The 15738-nt window shown below is 37.0% G+C and overlaps 1 protein-coding gene across 1 annotated transcript in view; it reads left to right on the top strand.

Annotated features, from left to right (window-relative positions):
* CAMKMT (calmodulin-lysine N-methyltransferase) overlaps positions 1-15738 on the top strand; it is a 502405-nt gene that overhangs the window by 431135 nt on the left and 55532 nt on the right. Inside the window, 3 exon segments of the mRNA XM_027865015.1 lie at positions 868-928; positions 2796-2850; positions 3901-3964. Coding sequence (XP_027720816.1) covers positions 868-928; positions 2796-2850; positions 3901-3964 — 180 coding nt within the window.

Genomic DNA, 15738 nt, shown 5'->3' with positions numbered 1-15738 from the left:
AATTGGTCAATAGGAATAGTCCTTGAGATTTAAACAAGCCAGTGCTATAGACTTTGGCACAGGGTTGAACAAGGAGTTTAACTGGAGGTCCCTCATGAATTAATTTGCCCTGTGAATGGTTTTTCATTCGTTTTTGCTTAGTGTAGCCTTTGCACAAATGGTCACCCACATCTAGAATGCTCTCCCTTCTCACCTCCACCTTGTAGAATCTTGAGCTAACTTCTTTTAAAACACAGATCAGGCATCCTTCTCTAAATAAGGCCTCTCCTTGATCTCCCTACCCACCACAATTGTTAGCACTGTCACATTTCAAAGTATTTTGCATTTATTTTAGATTCACTTATTGGTATACATTTTGTGTCCCCCATACCTCTATCCTCAATAGAATCTGGCCTCCTTGAGGACAAAGTGCTATTTCTGTTGTATCCATTGTGCCTAGCTTAGCCCCTTGCAATTTGTGGCTTATTAATAAATGTGTTGTTTTTCTTGTTGTGGTTGTTGAATTGCATGCAGAATTTAGTACATAGTAGGTGATCAATAAAAACGTTAATTAACTGAAAAATAGGTTCCCATATATGCAAAATAGCAATCTATGTGGAATTTAACTCTTGCTGTTTGTAATTTTCTTTGTTGTCATTTCAAATAAAAACCTATCTAGCATATATTGTTATTTTTCTGGGAAGTAATGGTAACCACATTCCCATTTCTCAGCAAAAAAAAAAAAAATGTACATGCTGTGTGGTTTCAAATAGTAAGAACAGTAAATAATAAGTTTGGCTCAAGTTGAAAATGGCTTTTAAAATAATAGCCAAGTCTAAAAATGAGGACTTTTCTATTCAAAGTGTGCCCTGTCTTTGTGTTTTATAGGTATCTGGCCTTCTGAAGAGGTTCTGGCCTACTACTGCCTCAAGCACAATCAGATGTTCAGGTACCAAGCTGCACTTTAAAAGACACTTTGCAGGCCATTAGGTGCATTGTATCTGCATGCATGGTATAAAGATTTCCATGATTAAAGTCTTTAGATTAAATTTTAAGAAAAAGTTCAAGGTGAAAACATGTAGCTCTTGACAAAGAAATCTGGATGGCCTTTGGCTACTAATATTGCGCAGAGAGCTTTTTGCTACATGTCAAAGATTTTTGATTTCCACTCAAGGCATTTTATTTCACTTTGATTTGGGGAAAACAAAAGTGAAGCTCTAATCGATCAGTTCTGATTGTGAAGGTGAGAAAAAATAGACATTGTTCAACTTCTACTGAGGAATCCACTAAAGTACATTTGATAAATTGCACTACTATTTTTTTAAATGCCATCCCACTCCAAGATTTAAAGATATTTTATATAGTTAACAATATGTGTTTGAAAAGCATAAATGATTATTATCAACTCATGCCGCAGAAATATTTTTATCTATGACTGTGCATATCATATTGAACTAGTTGGTGGGATTTTTAAAATATCTGTTCCTTTCAGATTTCCTAATGATGCCTGGTAGAGCTAGAGAATATAGGTTTTTTCATTTTAATTCCCATTTTTTCAAAGTCATCAACTATGCGCTTACTTAGTTGTCCATTGCAATTCTAAAAGAGCGATTAGGAATCATGGTGCATGTTTTTCAAAATATGTATTTATTAGACTGATTCAATAATATACATTTTTTAAACTCCTTAGGTCCATATTTACCAACTAATCCATAATTACTTTGAACAACTAGATGGCGATTAAGTCCATTAAAAAAAAAACAACAACAATGAAAGTCCTTTCCCTCTATCCTCCCTCCTTTTCTTTTTTTTAGTCCTGCTTTTTCTTTTTACCCTAAGGCAAGAAATCACCCCAAAAAATGTGAAGAAGAAATGATTCTGAGGGTTTGAATGTACCAAAAAAAAAAAAAAGCAGGGCAGTTGAGACTTGAGGCTGCAAATCTGCCCTGAAAGTCCAGCATTTGCTTGTCTCCCTGAGCTTAAGCTTTTCTGTGGAGCTCCAATCAGGGAGCATCCCATCCTGGGTGAGAATGTCACCAGTAGAGGAGAGATTCTTAGGCACAAAGGGGAAGGTAAGTGCAGGGTGCCACGTCAGATTTCCAGTCTTAACTCAAAACAGCCTTACTTTTGTGAGGCCGAGTCAAACCTTGTAGCATTACTTTAGTTTTTGAGTTGGATGGGTAAGCCATAATATGCTCCTCCTTGTTTAATCACTGTGTTGTGTTGGGGTCACTTGTGATGTAAGTGTTACCTACTAAACACTCTTTGTATAATTGTTCTTTGTGGAGCTGTTTGCCTTTCCAAAATGTTATGTTTGCTTCAGAATTAAAAAAAAAATCCACCATACCAAAGTGCATTTATTTGTGTGGGTTGTGTGTGTATGCAGCTAGATATAGGTACACACACATATATTCGCCATTTACTTGTCTAACTGTTTTTGAAGGAATGAATGTGGATTAACAGTGTTATCCTTTCCTGACAATTATCTTTCGCTACTCTAGCCAGTTTAGTTCTAAAAGACAGCGCCATTGACAAGGGAAAAAAGGGAACCTTCTCAGATTTTTCAGCTCAGCGGTGGTAATGTTGCAGTGAACACTAATGAGGGAACCCCCACTGATTTGCCTGCTTTGTGACTTTTCTATTTCATAATTATTTTTAAAACGCAAAACGACATGAGGTAGCCTAGTCATGTCTCTACAACTTCCTGGTAGTGCCGTTCTTACTGCAGATGGCAATTTGTTCTTGTAACATATATGTCTCTCTGGCCATTTTCATCTAATTTGTATGGGTTCTACCATTTCTTTTCTCTCTTTCAGGGACCTTGCTGTGTGTGAGCTAGGGGGTGGCATGACATGCTTGGCTGGGCTCATGGTAGGTCTTTTCTCAATTCCAATCCCATTCAAAGGGAGGAACAAAAGAAAAAATGTTCCAGTGCCTCCAACTGCTGGGTCAGAGAACCGTCAACAGCGTCAGCTGCGGTCAAGCTGCCGAGTCTTGAGAGACCTTCTAGATTGACTTGCTTTCGGATCATATTGATTTTATGGTTGCCTCGATGAGCAGAAACATTTTACCTCCGTGTAGTCAATATCTCTTGTTGTGACATTCCAGGCCATGCACGGTCTTTCATTGCCATAGCTAAAGCATTTTTTTTTTCAGATTATAGTCCCATTTGCTAAGATACAGGAATAGCCTGGCGAATCACAGTTGGAGCACCATGATATAGCTGCTAATGTTTTGCCTGCATTATTACACCAACAAACATGATCCAGAGCTCTCAGTAATTAGATTCTTTTGAATTAGATTGGCCATTCAGGAACGTCGTTCACCATTCTCTGGGTTCTGAGTCATGTATTCAGGAGATATTATGTAGCAGCACAGTGCATTAGACAAGTTTTTATGTCTCTACAAATAAAAGCATATTGTTACACTGATTGGCATTTGACAAACCTGTCGCTCTCATACAATGTGTCGAGGTTACAGCCCAATGTGTGAGCATGTCAAAGCTCACAAAAAAATTACCCTTACAAAGCCATCTGCCTGCAATGCAAAGTTATATGAAGGGCATCAGGCAGTCAGACAGAAGCCGAGTGAAAGGCAGAGTGACAGCCTCGTATGATGGCTCTACTAGATAAACAGAAGCCCGCAAATGAAAGCCTCTCAGAATACCATCATCCGCTGTCACAATGCAATTACTGAACAGAATGATAGCAAGATAGAGGCTCCCGCAAATGGAATGATAAAAGTATTGACTGATTTGATTGAATGATTAAAATAATGCAGACATAAAATGAAAAAAGATTGAAGATTGTTACAGAGAAATAGGTGAGGAAGCATGATACTGAAGGCTTGTCACTGCTGTCTTCACTTCCACACAGACAAGCATATTTGCTCATTGTTTGCTGTGCTCCTTTTTTTTTTCAGGTTGCTATTTCTGCAGATGTCAAAGAAGTTCTGTTAACTGATGGGAATGAAAAGGCCATCAAAAGTATCCTTATTCAGATAGAAAACGCGGTTTGTTGTGCTCATTCCTTTTTCCTGGCCGAGGAACATTTGATAGAAAGAAAGACAGCATGGGGTATATATGTTTAAAAAAAAAGAGTTTCCCCTCATAAGTAATTAAAAAAGTAGAAATATATGGAATTCAGTGAACAAAAGTACATTGTTTTCCTATTGAAATATTCTTCACATCACTTCTTATCAAAGGGATGCATATTTATGAGCAGCAGAAGAATATATAAAATTTGGTTGTTACTTTTCAGATATTCTCTTTCTAATTTTTTTTTAGCAGAATCCTTTGGAGAAAATCTACCATTATATGAAATTATTTGTTCATTTAGTGTTTATTATTCTAGGTGAGACTAAGAAAAATTTACTTCCAGTTTTCTTTCAGGTATTAATCTTTTATATTATTATGTGAAGTGTATGGTATAATATTGTTACTCCCCTATAATGCTGTTAGCACTATAATTGGCTTGAAGTTATCTACATCCTTCCACTTAAAATGGCTATCAGTTTTCCATTTATTGCCTTTTATTTAGGATTATGAAAACCTATCTCCCTTTTTTCTAATAGGTTATTACAGTGCATACCCTATTATATTAGATTATGCTTTACTAATATGTACACAGAGTTGGTGAAAATTGAACTATACTTTAAGAAAGCAAGCATAATTTGTAGCCACTGCAACCATGGAACTGGTTTGTTCAGGGAAGGTTAATGGCCATTAGAAATCGAGAGGAAAAATGGAAGATATGTTTGCTTTGGATTTTTCAGTTTGTGTAACATTTGCATCCCATAAAGACAGACAGTTTATTTGATTCTTAGGCCACTGAAATGTCAGAAGGGTTTTGATTTTTTTGAATTGTATTTAAAATGGTCTTGTGTGTTCTTTGGATTTCCATTTTGGGAATTTGACTATCAATTATTATTTCTCTTTCCATGGAATTCGTAGCAGCTCTATCAGGCTGCTCATGCTGAAGAATGGTGACACAAGAACATCAGCTAATATTGTTCACTTCTACTTTTCTGTCCCCTTGGGAGAGCCCCACCCAGCTAATTGTCTGACAGACTTAAAAAAAAAAATCAGGGAGGAAAACATGACCAATCAAATCTCAGCCTCTCTGGACTTTTATCATGATCTACAGGGACTAATTGAAAAATTTTTTCCAAAATTTATTTTTAGGATAAGCTGACTGAATTTTATATCAAAGCACAGTTTTATTCCTTAACGCGTTAGTGGAAAACTAGGGATCAAGAAGGAATTAGGTATTCTCATTCAGCCCAATTTGATGATCTGAGGAAAATTGGGGAAGAGGTCAAGAAGAGAGAGATTTTAGCCACAAAAACTTTCAGGCCTCAGTAACAAGTGAATTTGCAAAGTGGCAGCTACCTCTTTTAACAGGCCGACAAACCAATTTGAACTTTTACCAAACTCAGGAAATATCTGTAGTCAGAATGTAAATTCAAATGCATTGAAAATACCCTCTCATTGAACTAAGCCACAAAGCTTCCCCCAAAGGGTAAAAATGTTAATGTCATTTAATTAATACACCTATGCTTTATAGGCTCCATTTTGAAGCTACCATCTCAGGTCTTGAAATCATAGAGTAAATCTCAGATTCTGCATTTACTCTGCTGGCCTTTCAAAGAAATGATTGGTGCAGCCCCCTCCCAAGAAAATGGATTTTTAACATTTGGTCTTCAGAAGCTCAGCATTCAGAGCACTTTATTGTGCTGGGTTTTACAATGGGTTTAATATAGCGGGGGGCCGTAGTGCAAGAGGCAAAAAAAACTTTATAATGTAGATAGAGTGAGCCCTTTCAAGAGCATATGCCAAAATGGGTATTGTGTTTTATTTTACTGTCTTCCAGTCTCTCCTGATGTACTTATTTTTATCTTGTGGTTGTTCACTATTAACATACTCTTTCCCATAAGAACTAGACCTAATCTTCTTTTTCTTAAGTATAAAAAAAGCAGATATAAAACCATCAAAACTAGTGATGATTTCTTGCCAGCTTTTAATACTAATGTTACTTTACTAACAGAGTTTATGGTTAGCTGGCATTTATCATAATCTGTTTTAATGAATGAAATACTGTTTTCTAGTCCTCTGCCCACTTTTTGTAGGAATCAATAATACCTTAAATTATCCATATTATTAATGTTCTATGACTGAAACTCTCCTTAAAATTACTGTTTACACTTTCTCTATAAAATTTGGAAAGCTTAAATGATGTACCAGTTATAGTATACTATCCAAAAATTACTTTCTACAAAAGTAAAAATGAATGTCAACAAAAAATGTGGCAACACTGCCAGGAGCCAGGAAATCTCTAAGCAAAGCTGCTAATTATTCTTAATGGGCAAGATGAGCACATTAAGAAACAAATGAATACATCAGTGAAATGTAATTGAAAATCAACCTGGCAAGAGTGCACTGCATCTGAGTATCTGTCTGTGTATTATTATCATCATTATAAAAATTATTTTTGTTGTTGTTGTTATCTCTGTTTAATGAGTGCAACTGGGTCTGATTTCTCTCTCTCTTAAGCTTATGAGGTCTGAGTTTTATATTTATTTGGAACACTATTTGTGACATTTGTCCCCCTTTCTTCCCTTTTTCATATTTGCCTTTTACATATAGGGTGATGAGTGGCCATTTAGGTTTGAATCTCAGTATTGCAGCAGTTTATGAGGGCACCCTGTTTTGTTTTGTTTTGTTTTGTTTTAGAATAAAAACACTGGCAGCATTTCTTCCAAATCTCTCCACATTGAGTCTCAAATTAAAAATGTTTATCTGGAAAAATGTCCTTCCTAGTTCAAAATTCTATGATTCTTTAGTATGTGGTCATACATGCCTCAAGATATTTAGTTTGGGATTAAGGGTGTGTTTAAAAGCCTAAATGTTTTCTGAAAGTGAGCAAGTCAATTTTTCCTCTGTTTCACCCTAGCCCTTAATCTAGATAGCTGGGCCATAGTCAGTCAGTCAACCGACATGTACTTACTATGTGTTAGGGACTGTGTTGGGAATCAAAAGAAGGGCAAAAACAGTCCCTGCCCTCAAGGACCCTATATTCTAATGGGGAGACAACATGCAATTAAATAGGTACATACATACAAGTAAGACAACCTGAAGGGAAAGATACTAGCAACTGAGAAGAGCAGGAAAGTGCTCATGCAGAAGATGGAGTTTGAGAGAAGTCTTGAAGAAAGCCAAGGAAGCTAAGAGCTAGAGGTGAAGAAGGAAAACCTTCCAGGCATGAGGATGGTCAATTCAGAGACACAGAAATGGGAGATGGATCGATGACGCATGGGACAATGTAGTTGAATGGCAGAGTGCACGGAGAGGAGTAAAGTCTAAGAAAACTAGAAAGTTGAAAAGGGGCCGGTTTGTGAAGGGATTAAAATGCTAATCAAAGGACTCTGTATTTGGTCTTGGAGCTTGCTGTGAGCTCCTGGAGTTTATTGAGTAGGGGAATGAGATGGTCAGATGTATGACTTAGGAAAATCCCTTTGGTGGAGTATAAATAGGACTTGAGAAAGACTTGACGCACAGAGACCAATTAGAAGGCTGTTTCAGTTGCCTGGGCAAGAGGTGTTGAGGGTCTGAACCATGGTGGTGGGTATATAAGTGAAGAGTAAGGGGTAGAAAAGAGAGATGTTGTGAAGGTAGAAATGACAAGATTTAGTAATAGATTGGATATGTGGGGTGAAATGAAGAGTTAAGAATCACACCAAAGCTGCAAATCTGGGTGCCTGGGAGGATGTTGGTATCCTCAACAGTAATAGGGATATTTAAAATAGGGAAGGCTTTGAGAAAAAATAATGAGTTCTGATTTAGACATGTTAAGTTTTACCTAAGAGACATCCAGTTAAAATATCCTTTAGGCAGTTGGTGATATGGGACTGGAGCTTAGGAGAGAGACTAAGGCTAGATTATATAGATTGGAGATTCATCTGAATAGAGATGATAAATGAACCATACCTAAAAGAATCCCAGAACTGCATAAACAGCATCAGGAATTTGGAAGTAATTCAACTTAATTCAGCAAACATTTATTGTTGCTACTATGGGCAAGGTACTGTGCTTATTGCTATGGACACAAGGATAAAAACAAAATAGTTATGGCCCTCAAGGTGCTTCTATTCTACTGGGGTTGGGATGGGGACAGGAGGATACCATATCTACATGGATAAGATGGAGATAGGGGTACCAACAAGACCTGTGATTTCATTGACAAAAGCAATTTCCAGAGAAGGAAACTCCCCCCATCAATGAAAATTGTCACCTTCTCAGTAACTGATAACTTTATGAGTGACCTGGGACATTGAGAGTTAAGTCACTTTCCCAGGGTCACATAGACAGTATGTGTCAGAGTTAGGACTTGAACCAGTCTTCCTGATGACTGATGATGATGATGATGATGATGATGATGATGATGATGATGACTGTCTACACCATCTTCTCCATTTGGAACTTAATTCTCAATCTGTTGTAGCACTCACTCCCCCATCTTTGGATCTGCAGTCTTACTATAGGTAAAGTCCTATGCCGATGCTTTTTCTGGGTATATCTTGGTTCTCAAAGACCCTGCCCATGGAACGCAAGCTGTTAAGTTTTTAAATATGGGCCCCACCAAGTGTCTTGGAGATGGATTACCAGTGATGATTGGAAGTGGGGGGGAGGGTACAGCAGCTTATTAAGCTCTCTACTAAGGCATGAAGGGATTAAAATGTGAATAGGTCAGAAGAGTGACCATATGAATGGAATCCTGGCATCTCAAAATAAAGAGAAAATCAAGTACCCATTACTAGTTTAGTACCATCTACTTAGTAGGTGCTCAATAAATGTTTGTATTGCTCAGATATTACCACCTACATAAGACCTTCCTTGATCTACCCCAGCTGTTAGTCTCTTTCTCTCTCTCTCTCTCTCTCTCTCTCTCTCTCTCTCTCTCTCTCTCTCCCTCTCTCCCTCTCCCTCTGATTTTTATGTACTTAATAGATATCTATCTTTATTTGTGTGTATACTGTATTAGCAGTTAGGTAGCTCAGTGAATAGAGTACTGGGCCTGGAGTCAGGAAAACTTGAATTAAAATCCAGCCTCAGGCACTTACTGGCTCTGTGACCATGGGCAAGCCACTTACTTCTATTTGCCTCATTTTTCTCAACTGTAAATGTGGACAACAACAGCGCCTATCTCACAGGGTTGTTGTGAGGATCAAATGAGATAATATTTATTAAGTGCTTAGCACAGTGCCAGGCATATTGCAGGTGCTAGATAAGTGTTCTCTCCCTTCCCCTTCCTTCAGAAGTTTATAAGCTCCTTGAGGACAGGGACTTTTATTGCTGTCTTTATATCCTTAGTATCTAGGGCACGGTTTTACATTCAGCTGGCATCTAACAAATGTTTGTTGAATAGAATCCTTGGCAGCATTTATAAATGAGAGAGGCCGAGCAGTGAGTGCCTGGGAAATTCCTAGTGCTGTTCCTCTGCTGTCTTGGCTTTCACGAATTAGAGGCTATGGGTATCTTTTTTTCCATAAGTGATTAAGGGCGCTGAAAGTTTTTGAGGAAGAGTAACAGAAGAGCACCTAGTATACTAGTGCCTAGAATGACCGAGCGCTCCTTAACCATGAGCATCAGCCCTGTAGTGCTGGCTCCAGCGCCAGGGATAACCCTGAGATCGTACAGAACCAAATTTATCATCCAAGTGATGTACCGTATTCCTTGGTATCACACTTCTAGATCGATCCTAATCCAAGCATTCACTAACTTGCATAACTTCTAGATAATGAATCTTGTGGTCTGTAAGAATCAGCATATTTCATTCAGTCCTTATAGGAGACAGTGCCTAGATTTAAATTCTAGTATCACTCACCTAACATTATTTAAATTAACACAATGCTGAATTTAGAGGATTAATTGATTTTCATAGATTCATGATATCCACCAGAAGTTCTGGTTCTTTGAGAACCTGGGATCATCATTTTCTGCTCAGTCCCATTTCCGCAATGCTACTGCCAACTAACGTAATTGACTTTCTATTAAATGTATTATAGATGAACTTGATATGCCTTATACATAGTATGTAATCAATAAATATTTGTTGAATGAATAAGTGCTAGCCACTGGGTAATGACTGACAATGATGAGTGCTCTGCAAAATGTAAGAAAGTATAATAGAAAGAGCACTGAGTTTGGAGAAGGAGGACCTAGAATCTAATCCCAGCTCAGATAATTACTATTTATATGACTTTAAACAAGCCACAACCTCTCTGTGCCTCTCTTTCCTCATTTATATAATGAGAGTTAGAACCCGATGATATTTAGTCAGCTCTAAATCTTATAGTCTAAATTTTATATATGAATATATATGGTACCATATATATTATATCTATGGTACTATATTATATATAGATATATATAGATATATAGATATATAGATATAGATATATATATATATGGTACTAAGAAAGTGTTAACCCCTAATGAAAAAAATCATTCCGTTAAATAAGTCAGTTGGGTAGGCAGTATTATACTATTATTGACTGTTCATTGTTGGTCATCAGCCGGTTGTAATGCAACTACATGACCCAGAAGATTTGTTCTAGCAAGGATATCAGAAGAGAACGTGTAGGCAAAAATGTCCAAAGAGGAGCCAGGAAGTTCAAGAAACAGAAGTGTACAACTTCATCAATTTGGCAAACATTTATTAATGTGCACAGTGCTAGGAAGAGCAGGTGCATTGATGCTAGTGAACATCTGCTAAAGCATTAGAGATTTTCATCTCTGTGGTAGGAACAATGTATAAGTCCTGTCCTGTCACAGTTTCTGATATCATATACTATCTTTTCATTTTAAGCAATTTCTTTATCTATAGCTTCTTTTAGAATCATGGAATCTTAGATCTGGGACCTTAAAGGCCATAGAGTCCAACATCCCACCCTATACTGCAATCCCTTCTATAATACCAAAGGCATGTGGTCATGCCACCTCTTCTTGAGCATTTCTGGGCGTAAGAATTTGACCCTTCTGTGAAGTAATGTCCATTCTCTATTGGACATTTCTCATTGAAAGACTCTTTCCTGATAACAAGCCAAAAATTTGCTAATTTATGAAACAAATCTACTTCTTCTTCCTTGTGTCAGCCCTTCAGTTATGTAAAGACCACTATAGTGTCCCCTGCAAGTCCCCTCTTATCCATGATGAACATCCCTAATTTTTAGTTATTAGTTATATTAGTGAATTCTTAGGTTTAGGGCACAACAATTCAGCATTATCAGTTTGTTCAACTGCAGCTCATTCAATTCCACCAACATCCATTGAGGACCTTCTATGGGCAACGGGATTTGTTTGGCATGAGAGACAGATTAAAAGGCAGTATTGAGACCCTGCTCTTGAAGAGCTTTTAATTTAATGAGGAGGGAAGGCAAAGTGCTGTGATTATTGACTATAACAAAGCATTTTCTTAATATTTTGAATATTATTGTTAGTGTTTTATCAGAGTATGATCTCTTTTTTTCTTTAGATGTATGATGTTTGGTTTTTCACATTGGTTGTGATTTTATTACATCAAGGAGGTATTAAATCAAGGAAACCAACATATTTTATTGAAAAAAATCTTTATTTCTCTAATAGAAGGCAGTGGGAAAATAGGCTGCATTTAGCAGAAATATCCTTAACAGCGTATTTTGCTGGAACACATCTCTGCAATTGGGTGAGATATAATGATAAACAAAAAGGGGAAATATCCCCAGAAATTAAATTAAAAGATATACTCAAAGTAAATTAGGAAAGACAACTTTTAAAAACCAAATAAGTGCATACTATGTACACTTGTGTTTAATGGATAGTCTGGCAGGCATTGCAATACAAAGAGATGTAAAATATAGCCCTTGCCTTCAAGGAGGTTATAAGGTAGTAAAGTATATACAGGGAAACGTCCCCACAAAACTTCTTTTATTTGTCTAGGAGCAGGGATGCAGAGTTGATGAAACAATGATCCACCTCTTTTTTCAATTCAACAATAAGCACACAAAAAATATCTCCCGGAATTAAACTATTAAATTGTTCCAAAGCAGACTAATCACTTAACCTTCAGACTGAAATGAATGACATGTTATAGTCTCATAGTTACATAATTTTGTCTTTTTTGAAAATAACAACTCAAGAAATTATTACATTGTGAAATTATTGCTCTGTGATTATTGATGAGGAAAGTGGGATCATATTTTAGTTAAATCAGAGTTGCCGAATGTTAAAATATGTAATACTATACCTTAATGTATCAAACATTACCTTGAAGGTCTAGAAATGCTGTCTTATGTGATATTTAATACTAATGGATGTTTTTTAATGACCTTTTAGAATTTTATGTTTACATTGCTGTTATTATTTGGAAAAAGAAATGTGTCTTGAAGGAAGAATCACCAGCGGCAAAATTAAAATTGGAATCCTATATTGTGGGCTTGTCTCTATCAGGTGTTTTGTTCAAGAGGAGCATCTAAAGATAGAATGTCTGTTTCCTTTTAGCCTTAAGCATATATTCTATAACCCTAGAATTCCATAACAGCTAGGTAACAAGGGGGCTCAGAAGTGATTGCACAATGTTCAGTTAATTGAAAATCACCTTAAGCCCTCAGCCTAACCCATAATATGGTGGAAAGAGCCCTGGATTTGGAGTCAAGGGGACTTGCATTCAAATTCTGATTCTACTACTTATGTGTCCTTGTTACTTAATTTCTGTCACTTTAGTTTCCTTATCTGTTAAATGAGAAGTTTAGAATAAATTATCCCTCAAGTTCCTTAAAACTCAAAATCCTTTAGTTCTATGCATCCTTCAAAAGCCTGGGTTCAAGTTTAGTGGACAATATTTGGCCCTACTCGTTATACATTATTCCCACTGTGTTAACTATGCTTATCAAATTTGCAGATGAGACAATATTATGATAACTAACATATTGTACAACAAATGAGATAATGTATTGTGTGTATGTATACATGCATGGCACGTGAAATGCTGGCACGAATCTAATAAAATGAAATTTAATAGAGACAAATGTGAATCTCCCACGTGGGTGAGAGACATGAACCTTATAAAGATAAGATGGGGCAGGCAGGGCTAAATAGACTATAGGTCATCTGAGAAAGAGCCCAGTTTCCTCATCTAGAAAATGGCAATAATAACAGCATCTACCTCCAAGGATTGTTGTTAAGGATCAAATGACATAATAATTGTAAAGTGTTTAGCAGAGTGTCCTGGCACATAGTGTTATATAAATGTTAGCTATTATTATTGTTGTAGTTGTTGTTGTCAATATTATTATTGTTGTTGTTGTTGTTGTTGTTGTTGTTAGGCTACTAGCTCATTCAGAGTTAACTATTGCAATGATAAACCAAAAAACTCCATGATGCAAAGGAGAGTAACATATGGAAATAAGAGGTCTAGGCAAAGTGATATGATCATTGACTATAGCAAAGATGTTCTTAATATTTTAAATATTATTAGTAGTATTTTATCAGAACATGATCTTTTTTTTCTTTAGATGCATGTTAGGTTTTTTACATTGACTCTGATTTTATTAAATCAAGGAGAGACTAAGAAATATGCATACATGTATGTATGCACCAAGAGGCATAGGGTCCAGCATTAGAGAGAGCCTCACTCTATTCTAGCCTGGTCCCATTGACGATATTGTTTTCTATTCTGGATGCTGCATTACAGAAAGGACATTGATTGCGTTGACAAGCTGAAGACTATCCAGAGAGCAAAGCCACACAGTGGTAAAAGGGCGTCATGTTCATGCCATCTGAATCAAGTGAAGGAACTGGGGGTGTTTAGCTTGGAGGGGAGAAGCCTTAGGAAGAACATGGTGTCTGTCTTCAAATTGGAATGTGGAAGAGGGGTCAGACCTGCCTGGCTTGGCCCCAGGGGACAGAATTTAGAAGTTACAGATGCAAATGCACGCTGGACATCAGGGAAAGATTCCTAACAACTAAACCTATTGAGAAAAATGGCTGCAGAAGGTCGTGGGCTCCAGCAAAAGGTAGTTGGCCACATGTTGGCTTTGCTATAGAGGAGGTTTTTGTTCCAATATGTTTTGGCCTTGAAAAAATAACCCCTGAGGTCCCTTCTGACTTCGAGATTCTGTGATTTTGTGGCCATCTGAGTCCCTTTCCTTTATAACTTAAGGAGAATGAGAACCCATTAGTGATATTGACTCCCTAAGAGCTACCTCAAAATCTGTGCTAATTTACCTAAGTAGAGCAGGGGTGGGGAAAAGAATGTATCCATTCAGGCAATGTTTTAAAACAGTTGTGCCATTTTTTTTTCACTAGCATTCACTTGAAATAAAATACTCCCAAACCACAAAAGACATTCCCTCTAGTTCTAAAAATAACATAGCCTAAACATTGCTATGAAAAATTTTATTAAAAAAAAAGAAATTTGCTTTTATGATATATGTTCATATACTTGCTGTAGCTTGAACTCCCAGAGTGATGGCTTTATACATTGTATAAAAATATGTAGTGTTAAGATGTTTACTGAAAAATATTAATAGGTTTCTGAGTTATATAATTTAACTTCACTGTGACTATTTTGTAACAAAATAATATGTTTTGCTTGCTAGATTAGTCATGCACTCATACGGCTCTACAGGTGTATGGTGTGCATTGTAACATGCTGTTGAATTCCATGGAAACCCCGAGTAGGGTGTGGTCTGAGTGTGGGGGAGGTTGATCAGGAACAGTCGTTAACTCTTTAGTAATTTTCTTTTTTGAAAAATAAAGATGTCAGCTGTCCCTTTTTGCAAGACATTTAATTTAGAAGATTTTCCTGAAATACTTTATTCCCAAAATAGACAGAACTGTAGGCCGATTGTGTCATTTCAGTTAATCAAAACAAGTAGTCAAATTAGTCTCTTTTATTTTTTTTTAATGAATGTAATTTAACAGTATTTAATGTGCATACAGGAAAGTTCACCCCGAGGAAAAAAAAATCTGCATTATAGCACTTTTGTAAACCTCAACAAAGGCCTTTATTAGGAGACCTAATTACTTTTCTCTACCTATTCCTAAGGAGAAAAGCTATCACAGTACCTGCTCATTCATTCAGACAAGAAAGTGTGCCTGGTGGTTCAAGCAGAGACATGGGTGTAAGATTCCTGTGGCTCTCTTCTTGCTGGGTGATTGTAACAAACTTAGAGCAGCTCAGGTAATCTGAGTTCTCTTCACTGCCCTGCCTTTCTGGGCATTCAGGGAATACCACTCGGGCCCTCTTTTGCTTTAGCTTTCTTAATTTATATCAAAGAGGGCCTGCAATATCCTTCACTGGAGTTCTAACTTCCTCTAGCAACTATGATTCTGTGTTGAAATGTAGGAAATTCTTTATCTAGTTAGAGAAATTAGGCTTGGCTCCCTGGAAACCAAGAAGCAAGCTTTGAAGAAGTCTATATGCCTATGCCCCACCTCTTCAGAGAGACAGCAACTACCCGAGGAGCACCCATCAGGATCTTTGGTTTCTGTATGAGGCCTGCCCTGGCTGTATTGGAGTCTCCACTTGGGCTCATTACTCTTATAAGTGAGTAGGAGCTGCATTAATGGCTAAGGTGAGAACAGAGGGAAAACATACTAGCAGTGACCAAAATCTCTTTGCCATGTTGTAGACCTTGTGGGATAGGTATGCCAGGATATGTCTACTACTATCTCCTTTAAGCCTCTAAAAGTTGTGGGGGAAGTAGAATAATTTTCAACTC

The sequence above is a fragment of the Vombatus ursinus genome, unplaced genomic scaffold (assembly GCF_900497805.2).
Source record: "Vombatus ursinus unplaced genomic scaffold, bare-nosed wombat genome assembly UNPS02014778.1, whole genome shotgun sequence".
NCBI lineage: Eukaryota > Metazoa > Chordata > Mammalia > Diprotodontia > Vombatidae > Vombatus > Vombatus ursinus.
The sequence above is the reverse complement of the archived record's forward strand: the minus strand, read 5'-3'. Positions and strand labels throughout refer to the sequence as shown.